The 15879-nt window shown below is 45.0% G+C and overlaps 1 protein-coding gene across 3 annotated transcripts in view; it reads right to left on the minus strand.

The window, feature by feature from the left end:
• Positions 1–14652, minus strand: part of rarga (retinoic acid receptor gamma a) — a 41561-nt gene extending 26909 nt beyond the window's left edge. The window contains exons 1-4 of one of the 3 annotated variants that reach the window (XM_046397526.1): positions 14635–14652; positions 14392–14499; positions 9201–9266; positions 1511–1867 (exon numbers count right to left, since the gene is read on the minus strand). In XM_046397526.1, coding sequence (XP_046253482.1) covers positions 1511–1679 — 169 coding nt within the window. In that variant the 5' untranslated portion in view covers positions 1680–1867; positions 9201–9266; positions 14392–14499; positions 14635–14652. Of the gene's footprint in view, positions 1–1510; positions 1868–9200; positions 9267–14391; positions 14603–14634 lie in introns of those variants that run through there. The other 2 variants (XM_046397525.1, XM_046397527.1) reach the window with 2 other exon arrangements.
• Positions 14653–15879: the final 1227 nt, after the last annotated feature.

A 15879-nucleotide genomic window follows, 5' to 3' on the forward strand; every position in this document is an offset into this window, starting at 1 on the left:
TGTTTCTAGTTTTTTAAATGAAAGAAGTGCTCTGTGAGTGAAACACAGAGCGAGTGGGAAGAGTGTCTCCGGTGGTGTGTTTGCATGTGTGTGTCTGTGTGTTTTCCTAGCAGGGTGTGTTCTTGGATTCCACCACACTAGGACATCACCCCCAGGTGTTCTCTCTCTCTCTCTCTCTCTCTCTCTCTCTCTCTCATTTGCTCTGGTTCTGTGAAAATACCTTGGGGATTAGGTGAGCAGCAGCGGCGAGAAGGAAAGCGGGGGGAGGGCTGAGGTAGTGATTGACGGCTGAAAGGCTGGAGAGGTGCTCAGGCATGCTGTGGTAGGGGAGAGAGAAGGACTGCACACACAGGCAGGGGGGCTCTCAGGCTCTGCACTCAGCTGTTGCCACCCACACCCATTATAGCCCCTCCACCACCTACCAACCACCACCACCTCAGCACTGCACCCAGATAAGGTTTCAAATAACTCCTGCTTACCTTTACCTCCTGCCCTAACCTCAGCGAGAGCGCTGCTTCTTTTCACTCTTTGTGCCTTCCTTTCTCTCTTCCGCAGTGAGCTATGCGGTGGTGGTTTTATGTGAGGATACTCCCTGACCTAGAATCCTGATGCTGTTTTTAAAAAAACTCTGCTCCAAAATTAGCAGGTGTTTTGAACGGCGAGTGATCAGCAACGTGTATGTAATCTGGTTAGTTTTTCCATGACAGAGAAAAACTCTGAGCTGTCAACAATCTCCTTTTTGTGCTCTGTGCTCCATACATCATCCCATCCTGGTGCTTCAGCATGCAGCAGTGCCCCCTGTGGTCATGTCTGAAACCACAAGTCTGCCACTAAAGAAGCTGATAAAGTTTGGCCATTTGAATCGTGCCTTCACCTCACCTTGTTTCTAAAAACATGATGTGTGGCATGCTAATTCTAAAAAAACACTCGGGACAAATCTTTGAATCACACTTGTGTTCATTTTCAAATATTTGTTGATGCTAAGAGCACTCATCGCCTCACACTGAAAGAATGTTGTTTTGTCTCTAATTGCAGACTTGCGGGTTTGCCTGCCTCACAAAAGCTCTGTGAGAGGTCCAAACACACACACACACACACTCTCACACACACTCTCACACACACACACACACACGTGCACACACACACAGCAGTGAAGTCTGAGCCAGAGTCTGTGGTCTGGTCATAACCACACCATCTACAAGCATCTATAAGGAAACCACAGGAGCAGAGTAATCATTGTACTGATGAAAGTGGACTTTTTCCTCACGCTTTCTTTGGGTTTTTTTTTTTATACCACTCCTCCTATATCACAAACAGACCCTAAAGGTTTCCATGTCCACAAAATTACACATAACGAAGTGCAATTTAAACAGCCTCCCTTTTCCACTTTCCAGCACACGATCAAATTCTTTAATGTGACTTCACTAAAATGAACATGTGGGCAGAAACGAAAAACGACGTGTGTCGGGGAGGGAAAACTCAAACTCACACAGTAACGAAAGTGACTTACAGAGGGCAGCCATCTCTTTCGGCAGGTCAGCACCAAATCTCCCAAACAGGCTGCTGTTGGCCAGCAGGTCGAAAGGGGAGTGGCTTCTCATGGAGTTGAAGGCGAAGGGGTAGACAGCAGGTGGGAAGCTGGTCATGTGGCCCACCTGCTGTTCCCTGTTGGTAGCCATGTTGGTGGAGCACACCCAGGGGTCTGCAGCAGGCCGCTGGGTGAAGGCAGCAGCTCTCACAACACCTGGAAATCCGGGTCCTTTTGGAAGACTTTCGTGATGTCGTGGATCGATGAGGGCTGATGGGAGCTCTGGTTTATGGAGGGAAAGTCGGACTTCACTTTAGAAAAGGCATCCAATTCGCCTTTCTGAGGAAGAGAAGGCAGAGAAATGGGTTATTTCTTATTTAAAAAGATACACTACATACAACATAAATAAATAATGTACATAAATGTTTCTGGTTGGCATGAACATAATGAAACAATCAGTGGTTTGTGTCAAGATCTGGTCTGGATTCCACAAACAAGATTCACCTCACATCAACTCTGAGACCTTGATCCATCTACGCTCTGGGACAGAGAATAGTTTATCCACAGTTCTAATGTAAGAAGGATGTGTAAACTTCATACCAACAGGTATGAGAGAATGGGAAGAGGAAGAAAGGAAGGACAGCGAGAGCCAAAACAGATAGAGACACGAGAGAAAAAGAATGAGTGAGCTGTGAGAGGAAAAGCCAGAAAAACTGGGACTGGGCGAGGGGAAAAGAAAATAAGAAAGAAGTTTGGAAAAAGTTATAACAGGGAAGAGCAGGAGGGAGGGAGGGGAAAAGAGAGAGAGAGAGAGAGAGAGAGAGCTCTTGTTCCTGCAGTTTTGAAGAGCTTCCAGACTTCTACAGTGATTCCAGGCTATGCCATATGATTTAAATCACCAGAACTCTACTATAAAGAGCTCCTCTGTTCCTGCTGCCAGCCTAGCACAGCAGCCTGCCTCTCTGCCTCTTTCCCCCAGGACCAGAGGCCCAGACACGGGGTCCAGAGCATGAAGAAGGGAGGGAGGGGTGGTGGGTGGTGGTGGTGGTGGAGGGGGGGCGGTTGATGGGGGTAGAGGGTAGGGAAAATGAGATCCACTGATTGCTAACTGCTGCTGTCACTTCCAACTATCTTCTCTTGAGGTCAGGCTCCCATCCCACAGAGTCATTTTGGCTCTAACCTCCTGCAGCCCACTCGTCACTTTGACTCCACACAGTAGGCACAGACAAGTCAGGCTCAAGTGTGGACAAGGCTGCAGTTGTGCCCCACAGTTGACTGTTACTACAAGGGAGGAAAAAAAAAAAAAATCCCGGTAGAGCCTCCCATTTTCTTTTTCATGTTTTCTTTTTGCCTTTTGCTTCCCTAGCGTGATTTCATGAGTGGGTGGTGTGATCAGCTTGTTTTTTAAATGTGGCTTTGAAAAAGAGCAGAGCCAAGGAATTTGGAACTGCTGTGGCTTGTGAATCCGGGAGAAAAGACAGGGAAAAAATCCTGGTAATGAATTTGGAATAAACAAAGAAATGGGGTGGGGGGGGGGGGGGGGGGGGGGGGGGGGTCGAAGGCTGAACTGCTGAACTGAGCGAAAACGCACAGAGGAACAGTGACAGGGTCTGGGCACTGGGGGGCACTAAGAAGGGGCACCGTGCCCAGGAAAAAGAGGGGAAGCTTTCCGAAATGAACACATACACACCGCATAGTCTGAAACACATACACATGCAATCAAGCACTGAAAAAAAAAATACACATGTGTGAGAGCACCCACTAACACACACACACACACACACACACCTCTCACCCCTTGCCTTTTCCAGGGCTCTGGCTCCCTCCCTGCCTCTCTTTCTGGCTCTTTCTCTTTCAACAGAGCCAGTTAATTACACCCTACTGCTGCAGGCAGCTTCAAACCACCACTAATTTAGAGTTCCATTACAGTAAACTGTTCCACATGTGCTTCCAGGGCCCAGGCAGGCTCGGGTGGCCACGTTTCAGGAAGGAGCAGCCGCCGATAGGCACCCACCCCCATCCTGCCAACACAGCCATACTGCCATCTTTCTTTCTCTTTCCTCCTTTCTCTGTGCTTCTTGCCTTCGTTCATTCTCTTTTTCGCTCTATCCCTCATCCAAAATACCTTTGATTTCTTTTTTTGCCCCCTTTTCTAACCCACCCCACATCTTCTCTATAATCATGTCCTTATACCCAATCCTCTCCCCCGCCTCCACCACCCGCACCCCATCTCCATCTTCTTTACTGCTTATACGACTTGTACCGTGACCCTGTGCAGCAGTTCCACTGTGCGGTTAACACATGAAAACATCACTAAAGATTTCACAGTGGGCCTAATGGGAGAAGAGGTACAGACTGGAAAAACAAAAAGCACAGGCTCATAATGTGCGTATGTGTGTGTGTGCGTGTATTATGAGTATGTACTTGGCCAGCATTAAGCCCGTTTGGGTATCTGCCTCATGAACTCAACCCAGGCCCCATAAAGGCAGCACAATCTGTCTGCGAGTGCTGGGAGAAGAGAGAAGAGGAAAGAGGAAAAAAGAAGATGCGTGAGAAAAAAAGAAGGAAGAGAGTTGGACTGTATGCATGCACTTTTGTATAGCCGGAGCAGGAAACAACAGTGTATTAATGTGAAAATTTAAATGAGTTTCAAGCCCCCAACCCCAAGCCGAGAAGTCTACTCAAGCAAAACAAACCACAGAAACACTGTACATTCACACACGTCAAAAAAAAACTACTGTGAGAAAGACACTGAGACATTATGACACTAAGAAAGAAAGGACTAAAGAATACAGAGAGGGACAAAGCCTTTCAAAATAGAACTCAGTAACTTAACTCTCCCCAAACACAATAATGAATTAATAAAAGAGTTGGCGCCAGTGTTTTTTAATGAGTCACATCAGCCCAGCAGCTTTTTACAGAGCCATTTATGTTTTATGTTGGGTCCTGTGGTAGGCTCACTTCGCCAGCCCGTCTGGGGCTATAAGGGGATAAGGGGAATTTGGAGTGACCTCATCCCCTGTTAGCCAGGGCCAAATGGGCATGGAGGGCCTCCCCACTTCCCCTGAGCCTGGGGGGCACACAGGAGGCAGCAGGCGGCCAGGCAGGCGAGAAGCTCCACGGCCAGCTATGGGTGGGTTCATGGCTGCTGCTGCTGCTGCTGCTGCTGCTGGGACTTTCCATCATTCCCTAAGAGGTGCACTGTAGCAGTTTAAATTTACTTTGGTTGTTTCTGTAAATAGTGGCGTGTCAGACCTCACAGTAGTTCATCATGTTAAGGCAGACTCATTGGTTACACTTGAGATAATCCATTGATTTTATCGAGACAAAACGGCGTGTAGCAAATGAAATGAAATCAATCATGCCGACAATTTGGAGGCAGCGCTACAAGATGTGGCACGTTTAGAGAGACTGAGATTCTCTTGTTTGCTAAAGAGTTTGGATTTCAGCAAAAAGACGGCGCAGAACAGAGAATCGAGTTTAAAAAAAAGAGAGAGAAAGAGAGAGAGAGAGAAAAAACAGTTCCCACAGATTGAATGTCTGTCAAACAAAGGGTATCAAATCCTCTGTGAGCAAAACAACAATTGTGCCTTAACCGTTGTGACGGAGTGAGGCCCCTCGGGCAATAAGAGCTGCACTCAAACAACAAATAAATCATGGCATCTCAGGAAGCTCGGCACCACACAACCAAGAAAGGCGGTGGGTTTTTTTTTTGTTTTTTAGTCGGCTCAAGAAACCACAGGTGATTACTCTGCGTATATGAGCAGGACTTGGCTGCCCAGGGATGTTAAATAGAGGACGTTTCCTACTACGCTGAGAAATCCCCCCCAAAAATTACATTCAGTTTGCATGTTGTTGCCTTTAAGTACCTTTGTCTTTGGAAGTCAAAATTTCACAACGCTTCTCATTCATGTGGTAACTACTTTTCGTTTCACTTTTATGAGCTTGAGTTCACACATTTTTCTTGGGCTTCGGGAATAACCCAGAAGGCAATGTAAGTGTGAATCAGTTCAGGCAGAACAGCAAGTCAAAACCCTTACAGGAGGGACTCAATTGAAATTTCACAGTCTCTAGATAAATGAAACTGCACCATGTATCCTGGCAGGGAAAGGCTGGCAGAATCACAGAATCCTCTCGCTCTTTTTCCACCTCTGACTTGCCTACTCCTGTTCACTTTTTGACAGAAAACTGCACATGCCTTCCAGGTATCGTCCTCCAATTGTCAACATCATACTGTGATTTATGTTCAGTCACTTTGTAAAGGAAATGACTTGAAGCAGAGAAGGTTATGTTTAAGTTTTGGGTCGCAGGTGAAGTCATATTACCGCAGCAGTTAAACAATGATTTTACAGTCCATGTGTCCTAACTGAGTTGACAGACTGGCTTTTCCAACAGCTCGGAGCAAAATGAATATTTAGCGTCATCACCACTGCTTAACGTGCTCACAAAGAGGCACAGAGCCAGAGAGCGTTCGTTGATGGTTGATTTGTCACAGACAAATTTAAATGTCCTCATTGAAACAGGATCACGAGAGCGTTATCTGATCTCGCTGCAGGCTTTAGCAGTATTTTGGCAGTGAAAACAATATCCTCAACACTATTATCTGATGGCAAAGCTGACAGCTCCCAGTCTTTCAACAAGTGGCTGGCTAATGGCTCTGAGAGAAACACCTAGTGACAGACGGGCCAGTGTCTCCAAACAAATCTGCATTCCGCTGCCTCAAACTTGTTTGACATCTGCCTGCTCTTGGTATCACACAAACACGTATTTGCTTACAGTGACAACACAAAATAACACCTTTGTGTAATCATTTGTCCCTTAAAGAGATATGTTTTGTTCACTGCTGCCACCGGGAAGAGTCATTATGCAATCCTTGCTTTTGTATCTATAAATCCTCAAACATTAATTCCTACATCTTTTTCTGTTCTCTCTTTCTTTTCTTTGTTGAGACATAATGTCACAAAACAGGCTGTGTGGACTTGCAGCGATGGAGAGCTGTATGGAAAGAGTGAGAACTCAGAGCGAGACATAAAACACTTTGTGACATGATGAAGTCATCCTGACAGCTTGCTGTTTCCATGATGTGGTAGAGCTCTTTGGAGTGCTCAACATGTAGACTCCAGCAGCGGGTCCAGCAATATGAGAAAACACACCACAACAGGAAAAGGCAAAGACAGATGATGGCAAGACATTTTGAGAAATAAAGTGAGCATCAGGGAGGCAGAGGCAGGAAATAAAGCAAGAGAAGAAATTTCCAAGATGGCTTCTGCTCTTGAAGTTGGTGCCACTGATATGTCTTGTTTTGTATTTAGTGAGAGAGGATTCAAACAGGCGGCAATAGAGGTGTTTCCCTCTCTCTAGTCGGACAGAAAACAATCCTCTCTCTGTATAAAGAGATTCGTAATGGATGGGTTTCACCACCGCTGCCTTTTTGCCTCAGGAGTCAAAGGAGCACTCAGTGCCATGCAGGCCCAAACACACACATGCAAGCACAACAAAAAAAAAAAAAAACATAAAACATCCACACAAGTTGAACTTTGTGCCACGAGATCTTTTAATGAAGGCTTGGAGGCAGCCTGAAAATGTAAATCCTCACAATCAGAGCGGCACACCTGCAAAAATAGACATAGGAAATGGTGTCCAGATAGCTTCCTTGTTAATTATAGTGTGGTAGCGGAGAGCCCCTCGATTCCCCTAAAACCACCTGTCTAACCCCTCCCTACTACTTGGCCTTAATTGCTATAGAAATTCCACAAAAAGACAGGTATCAACAACTCCCAGATTTACTGCTCAAAGTCGCGTCACAAAGAAAGACTGTGTTTTGCAACACAGAAGCTTTTATGGGTCAACTGTTGTCACAGCAGTTCCCACAAAACCTCAGATTCATCTGCACATGAAAAGTATCACCACATAATGCACCAGGTTTTGCAATTGTGTCATAAAAAAAAATCCATGTAAAATGAACTCGTTGATACAGTTTTATTTCTGACGCTTTTACACGTTGATGGTAGACGGGTTCTCGCGAGTAAAAAGTAATTATTCATTATTGTTGTAAGTTGGGTTTCCCCTTTTTGCATTTTTTGTATGACATATCAGACATGTATAAATGTAAAGCTCATAAATTGCAAAAATGAGTACTAATCAACGACAATAAAAATGAACTCTTTTGTGCATTTGTTCCAAAATTGACACTGCTATGGACATATCATACATTTTGCCAGTATAGTATTACTGAGCTGCACTGATAGATGATTCAGCATAGCAGCACTGACTAAATAATTTCAGAAAGTTTGCCAGTTGTCAACAATGAAAATGGGAAAATGTTGTTGATGAGGCCAATAAAGCTGTCATAAAGGGGATCGTGAGTAATTACACATATGGGCCATTTGGAGCTTTTAACAGCAAGCACAAATAAGAACTGACTCAAAAGTGTCACTGAAGACGCACAAAACGCTTTGACCAAACACCATGAAGGTAATGTTCTGTATGGACAGCCTGTCCTCCCATGGGTGGTGCTCTGGTGGAGGTGGAGGAGGGTGCAGTGATATTACTCAGAGATGAGCTTCGACTCAAACCGATAGTCCTGATAAGCGGAGGGCAACGGAGACATCACTGGCCTTCGAGCAGCATCCGTCACTCCAGCATGTGGATGTTTTCTTCAGTTCACTTTAATCGAACTGGTCCTCACACTTATGTCAGGCCCACCAGGGGATATAAGCAGTGGACAGCAGGTGCAAAGTCAAGACTCTCCAGCTGCAGCGCTTTGCCTACTGACCAATCACTGCTGGAGCAACAAATCAAAGCACTGTGGAAAGTTACACTCTGACATCAGGCCACTGATCTGATATTCAAATCACACAGCACCAAATGCACAGTGTTACACATGGCCGTAACAAGTGGAACCTGTTAACCAAGCACGCATGCCAGCATCAATAAATAACCTTCACTGACACGCTGTTAACTATGAGAACACAATGAATAAACTTCCATGTAAACTAAGAGCAGAGTTTCAGACACACCTCGCTCCAGAGGAATTGGCCTCCGCTGCTTAAAAAGGTGAAAAACAATGCTTCTCTCTTCCAAATGCTCATATGTTGGTTAGAAAAAAAAAAAACACAGGTCAAAGACTGGTGACTCCTGTGGTGAATACACATTCATACACATCAAACGCATGTGAGCATGTACACACACACACACACACACACACACATGCTAACAATAAAGAGCTGCAGGCCTTGGGTAACACTTGAAACACTCACTAATAAGCACACATGTGCACACAGACGCATGCAGGCAAACACAAAAACACTCAAGTATGTTTTCCTGTAAACCCAGTGTCACTCTCACACTAATAAAGCAAAAAGAAACAAACAGACTGAAAAACAGCACACAAACAAACATGTGATGGGACGTTTCGGTGTTTACGCATGAAAATCTGCTCCGATTTGGGGAAAGAAATGATTTATTGTCTCAAAGCCTCGCAAGTGTTTTGCACACTCAGTCTCTGTCTTCAATTAAAAGTGTCGACCCTTTCCCAAAAAATGCAGTCTCTCTCTCTCTCTCTCTCGTTCTCCCTCTCTCTCTCTCTCTCTCTCTGTCAACAGAATAAGAGAAAAGGAAGGCAAACAATGACGAAAATTACAGATTCCTAACTGTTTTAAGGATTACTCACCAGCTCGGGAGTTGATGAGGCAGATGGACAGATGAAGTAGCTGACGGACTGGTCTGATGAGCAAAGCTAGCCAGGGAAAAGGAGAAAAGATGTGTGTACGTTCATCAGAGTCCTTCTGACAGCAAAGACAGAGTAGCAGTGAGTCTCTCTCTCTCTCTCTCTCTCACTCACTCTCTCACTCCCTCTCTTCCACTCTCTCCACCTCTTTCTCAGTCTCTGCCTCTTAAAAAAAATCACTCTTTCACTCCCCAAACACAGACGCACACTCACTCTCTCACTCACTAAGAAATAATTATACTCTCTGATTCATAAAGCCTTCCTTTGTCACGTGACCTAACACTTCAAATATACAGCACATTTTTTGACAAGCCACAAAATGCCTGGAGGGTTGAAAAGGGCCCAGAAAGCTTAAGTTTCTGTTTTTAATTCTCTCCCTCTCCTCTTTGTCTCTCATGTGAATTCTTTTTTTTCTTTTTCCTCTCCATCTTCTTGGCTAAAAAGAGTCGGTTTACCTACAAAGTGTCTGCGCATGTGGAAACGCAGGGCCATGCTGTGATCTTAGATCATTTGTGTTTAATCAATACGTTCACAGTTTAATAGGAGAGGATGTTTGAGTATCCTGAACAACACAGATTAGAGTGTTTTTCAATTTAACACAGATGCTGTTTTAATGGCAAGCCAGTAAGTTTACTCTTCCAAGTCTGAGTACTTTCAAATTGTTTATTCTCACTGTGATAAATTCATGGAATAAGCATAAAGGGATTTTGCTTATTTGCTTATTCCATTTTGCTTATTCTACCTGTATGCTCAGTACGAACATGTACTGTATGTGTTGTTTTCCTGTTTGTCTTGTCTTATATTTGTGTTTGGCACTGGGTTTTATTGCTTGTAGTGCTTCTGTGACAATCTTCCCAGAGCGGTGATAATAAATTACGACTATTATTACCATTCCTGATGCTGCTACTACCACTACTACCAATAGAACTTCATATTAAAGAAGAAAACGTGTATGAGGACCATTGTGAATCCAATTAATTTGTTTTGGTTAAAGAAAAATGACAGCACTTCTAAAACATCCTCACTGGGGATAAATGAAAACCAGAATTTGGCTTTCAAAGCTAGAATCTTTTTCAGGACACACAGCATCTGTCAACAACCTGCCCAGCATTACTTTTTTAAATTGAGATTATTTAGGATGAAAAGCCTGAAGATTTTTGCACCTAAACCACCTCAGTTAATCAACAGAACCTAGCGGTGGCACATCAGCTGTAAGGAAGTCCTGTGTGAGATGGCAGAGCTGAGCAACAGCAGCGGCAGCAGAGACGACAGATCTGGGTGTGTCCCTGAATGTGCCCCTCTCTCCATATGAGATCATATGTTTCAGATCTGTGTTTATGTGTTTGTGGTTCTGGGCGTGTGCCTTGTTTCTCTGAATGTAATGTTGCTCAAGTTGTTTTGGTCGTGAGGAGCACCTCAAACCTCAGAACTGGGAGGAGAAGGCACACCTCAACTGGCACTTCAACGGGCACTTTCACCCCTGCAGAAGAACGTAGATAAACTACACCTTCTGAAGGGGGGGAAAAACACCTAACCACCTTCTTTGTTTGTAAATCACAGTTTGTAAATCACAGTGACTGGCCTGACACAGGACAGAGATCTTATACTCAAATACATACTCCCCAAAATGTTTCCAGGAAAGCCGTCATAATAAGAAAAACCCCTGTACCCAGCCTTGGGCTCGTTATCCCTTTGTGCTTCCGATCTTTACAGCCACATATGGTCTACAGACGCCTGCTCAAATGTTCTTTCAGACATTTTTCTATCTGGATTTGCTTGTACATAATCAGGGTTAGTGAATAAAAAAAGCAGTGAGAGGTGCTGCTGCCTTTTTTTTTTTGCAGAAACCTTATATTCAGGAAGCACAGATCTAAGCCATACTGCAAAAAAGCACTTCAACTGATCCTTATCTTGTTTACATTTGATTTATGTGTTGCTTATGAGGCCACTAAGGCTAACAGAAATCCCTGAGCTGTTTACATAGCAGTACTAAATCAGCAATTGTGTAAAATGGAACAAGAAGATAAATACCAGCCATCGAATTCTGCAAAAACGAACTCCACATCAGCCATTAGAGTGATGTGAACCGCTACAGTGTGAATTTCAAGCCAGTGTGATGCCATCAGACTGAGTGAAACCATGCGTTTGTGTCAGGATGTTCAGTCAAGTGCATGATGATGGTCATGTGTATGTGTGTCAGTTTGCGGGGCACGCTGCGCTCCTTATTAAATTATGACAGCGAGCTTGAGCAGGGGGGTGTGTTAAGGCTTCACGTGTGTGCATGTTTATGTGTATGTGCTCTCAGCACGCACGTTTGCACTTGTAAATGTATGTATGTGACTGCGCTTGTGCCTGTGTGCATGGATGAGCATGCGTAGGCAGTAGCAGCGAGAAGGTCAGAGGTTACTAGTGTTTGTGTTTCAGTGTCAGTGAAGTGTGCTCCAGGCAGAGATTTATGATCATTGTGTCTGGGAGGCTGCAGAGTGGGGGATAATGAAGATAGATCAGGGTGCTATCTCTCTCTCAGGGCACCACTGGAAACATGGCCTATGGCCCCCTCCGTTCTCGTATCATTAACTTCAGCCTGTGACATCATAACACACTGCCCTGACATCAATCCTAACACAGTGTGCTCTGACAAAAAGTCGAACACAGAGAGGCCATTCCTCACAGGAAGCCACCCAGCAAACACGGGCATTGTTCAGCACGATGCTTTGCAGCTTCCCTGGGTGTGTTTATGAAGATATGAAATATTCATGGAAACATCGCACTCGGTCGTGTGTTTCCACTTTGGATTCAACGTATTTGCATTCACAGAGCTACGGATTGGAGGCCTCGGGCTCGCTGGCAGAGGAAAAAGCAGCAAAGGCAGGGAGGAAAGAGGAAAGGGGGAAGGATGGAGGGAGCAAGAGAGGGAGGAAGTGAGGTTAGAGGGGTGACAGAGAGATGGGGAGAGGGGAAGGAAAGAGAGCCAGTGGTACGGGGAATGTGAGAAAACGGGGTGTGAAATAGTAAAAGAGGGAGGGAAATGCAGGGGGTGAGATGGAGAGAGGGATGGACTGCGAAGGAGGGGGTTGACGGGATCGGTGGCGGTGGGGTGAGAAGGGGCGCAGGGAGATGGTGCCTGTGGCGGCAGGTTTTAATCAGTAACAAGATGCCTGTAATGAGATCACTATTTCCCCACATTCGGATTGATGTCATGTGAAGTTTGGTGCCACACTGAGACGGACGGGGGGGACGCAGGGCGGACACACACACCACTCAAGAGTCATTTGCAGAAACACATTTCATGCACACAAATACACACTTGCTTGCACTTTCATGGTCACAGACTTAAACACACATCCTGTAAAATGAAGGAGCTCATTCATCCAGCCTGGCAAAGTGCGCTCATTTAGAGTCCAACCGCCTTCATGTAAAAACATACACAGAGGAATACTACTCGCAGGAAAATGAGTTACTCATGGCAAAGGAGAAATGTATGTGTTAGGGAGCGAAGGGCATATACCACTATGTACTCCGCTAACAAAAACAAATGAGCACAAAGCTTGGAACAGAGAGGGAGAGCCAAAAGCTTTTTTACTGCAGAAGAAACTAAAAGGGAAAAAGGGGGGAGGGGGGGGGGGACAGAAAGCAAAAATAAAAAAAAAAGAGGAGTGTGTGCTTTCTGTGCATATTTTGGGGTGCATTCAGAGGTTGTCGACACAGCTACCAGTGTGTGTGCCAGCACATAGGCGCTCTGCCTATTCCCCAACATGTGTGTCCAATGAAAGGTGAACGGCTCTCCTGTCTATACTTTCCTCAAAAATCAGCCATGATGTCACCATGAACCCATCTTGAACCCACCTCTGTCAAAAAGCATTACTCCAGCCCTCCCTCCCTCTGCCTCATTTTCTGTTCCACCTCTCCCTCCTTCACGCTCCATTCCTGCCTCTCAAATTCTTCACTGAGCTCCCATTCTTTTGCTCTCCTCTTTTTCATATTTCCGTACTCTTCAACATTTCCCCTCTTGCGTCCATGACTCGTTTCTCTCTCCCTCCCCTCTCGCTGAAACACACTAACTCTTTTTCTTTCTTCTTTCTCTTTTTTTTGGCAAGCGTGGTCTAATTGAATCACCAAAAAGCGCAGACGTTTGCCAAAAATGCCAGGATGTTCTGATTATCATAAACTTTGTTTAAGCTGTGGTTTTAACAAAGAAAATGCTCTGAGTGCACGAGGGGAAGCCAAAAAATAAAAACAGGGAAGGAAAAAAAAGAGGAATAGGGGAGAATGCAAATGAAAGAGGGGAGAGGGAAAGAGAGAGAACTCTGGGGAAGAGAGGGGTGGTGGGGGCAGCGAGAAGGCAGCCAGAGAACCACATATGGAAGTGATTCTGTAATTACTGCAAATCTGTGAGCTCAAAAGGAAAGGTCTTCTTTTCCATGCCTCCATCCCTGCACATAAAACTGCCCTTGTGAGAAAGTTGGGCACTAAACCCTGAGCATGATGAAAAAAAAAAGTTTTCACCATGAGGGGTTGGTATATAAATATGTATATGTTTAGTTTAAATTTGTTTTTTGTTGCTTTTCTGCACAGATGAATACAAAAAAAAAGAAAAAAAAAACACACATCACTGCGATCATGAGTCTAATTGCACACAGTTCACTCCTGGAAAATGTTCTGCATTCTTTGCCCATTTGCTTTTATTTCCTGAGCTTAATCAAAAGGTTCAGCCTCGGAATAAACTCAAGTCTCTCATCAGTCCCTCTGGCATCATCCACATAAAGCACACATTCAATAAGGTGTGTGAGGGAGGGGCCGCTAAGGGGATGGGTGACAACAGACAGACAGAGAGACAGAAAGACAGACGGTGATTAAAAAAAAAAAAAAAAAAAAGGAAGAAAAAAGTCCTTCAAGCCTCGGGCAAAGCAGTGTTTTGCAGGTGTGTGTGTTGGCGGGGACTTCTGTTCTGCTCAGCCCCCGAAACAGTCTCAGCAGCCTGTAATTATTCCGTGCCCTGCCATAACGTGTTCCCATGATGAGACACATACAGTAAACACCCAGTGATTGACGCATCTTGAACTACGTTTATTCTTGGACACATTCAATTAATCATGGCAGGAGATGATGATTTATGTAAAGCACGCAGTCCTACCTTCTTCGGCTAAGAGAAGCCTCAAAAGCGAGCACATCTCCTCCTCCCTCACCTCCCGGCACAGAAGTTAGAAACAGTGGATGACGGGCGCAGGCTCACCGAAGTTTTCTGTGAAGCAGACAAAAAAAAAAAACTAAAGTCATGGACAGTGCGCTCAGAGGAAATCCTGCACATCACAGCGTGCAAATATCACGTCGCCCGGTCTTCCGCTTCAATGATCGTTTCAGCCATTTGTCTGATTACCTGCCCTGGTAGCCAATCCGTCACTGTAGTCCAGCTGGTGTTGAATTAATTGCTGATATCCGCGTGCGTGAGGTTGCGGTTGCGATCTCAGGACGCCCCGAGCGAAGACGGAGGAATGACATGTAGTAGGTGACTGCGTCGGTGCCTGCTCGAAACGCCGCAACCGACAAACAAGTCGTTTGGAAAATGCTCTTAGTGACAGGCCCTCACACGAGTGTGAAATATTGTTTATTAATTTGTCAGGTTTGAGAAGTGCTTTGTATAAGTGAAACAGTCTGAGGAAAGCGGTTTGTTTACAAGCAGAGGTTAACACCCACCTCGGACGTGTGTGTGTCTGTGTCTGTGTGTGTGTGTGTGTGTGTGTGTGTGTGTGTGTGTGTGGAGATAAACCGTGGAGAAGCACGATAGCGTTAACAGCCAGAGTATAACTTGTGATACAGCATCTCTCTGCCTCTACAGGACTGTGGTGCTGATGTCTCTGTCATCACTGCGGTACTCTACACTATTCAACACACACTTATCCTTACAGACTACACACGACTGTGTCCTTTACGTTTGCAGATGCAGAGATACTCACACGGGTATAGCAAACTAAAATTAGTAGGAGCTTGGGATAGTTTATGTGTCTGAAACATGTCACAACTTTGGGGGTTTTGGAGGAGTTTAGACAGTAGTAAGAGATAGCAGATTGAGTGTTGTGATAGTGGGTGAGCGGCCTGAGTGGGGAGTGATTGTGTGGATTTGGGATATGCTCTATTGTGCTTTTCTTTTCTTTACCGCGTGATTCAGATGTCTGTGATTTGTTAGTTTGCTTCCGCACGAAGAGCTGAGTTCAGTCGCCTGCTTAGGGTAGGATTAGAGGAAGGTATGGCAGGAGATAGGTGAGACAGGTGGAGGGAGGCCTAGGTGAAATGGGGACAGATGGTGGTGGGGTGATGCAGTAGATCCCAGTATAATATCTGCTATTCTGATCCAGCAAAGACATCCTTAAGAGCTGACACCTACAGGATGAAGGCTAAAGATGGATTTTAGAAAACAGTGGTCGTCTGCCATGGTAAAACTCCCAGTAACTCTAATATTATGGCATTCAGACGTGTAGGTGCGGTCTGTGCAGCTCGCCAAAGTCACATCTAGTACAGAAAAAGAAGCTCTGAAAATATTCCGAGTTTTATTCCAGCCATTTTGTTGGACATTGGAGCAGCCGAAGGAACAGGAGGAACATGCTGACTCCAAAGATCCACAGCT

Source organism: Scatophagus argus, chromosome 8 (assembly GCF_020382885.2).
Source record: "Scatophagus argus isolate fScaArg1 chromosome 8, fScaArg1.pri, whole genome shotgun sequence".
In the NCBI taxonomy this organism is placed as follows: domain Eukaryota; kingdom Metazoa; phylum Chordata; class Actinopteri; family Scatophagidae; genus Scatophagus; species Scatophagus argus.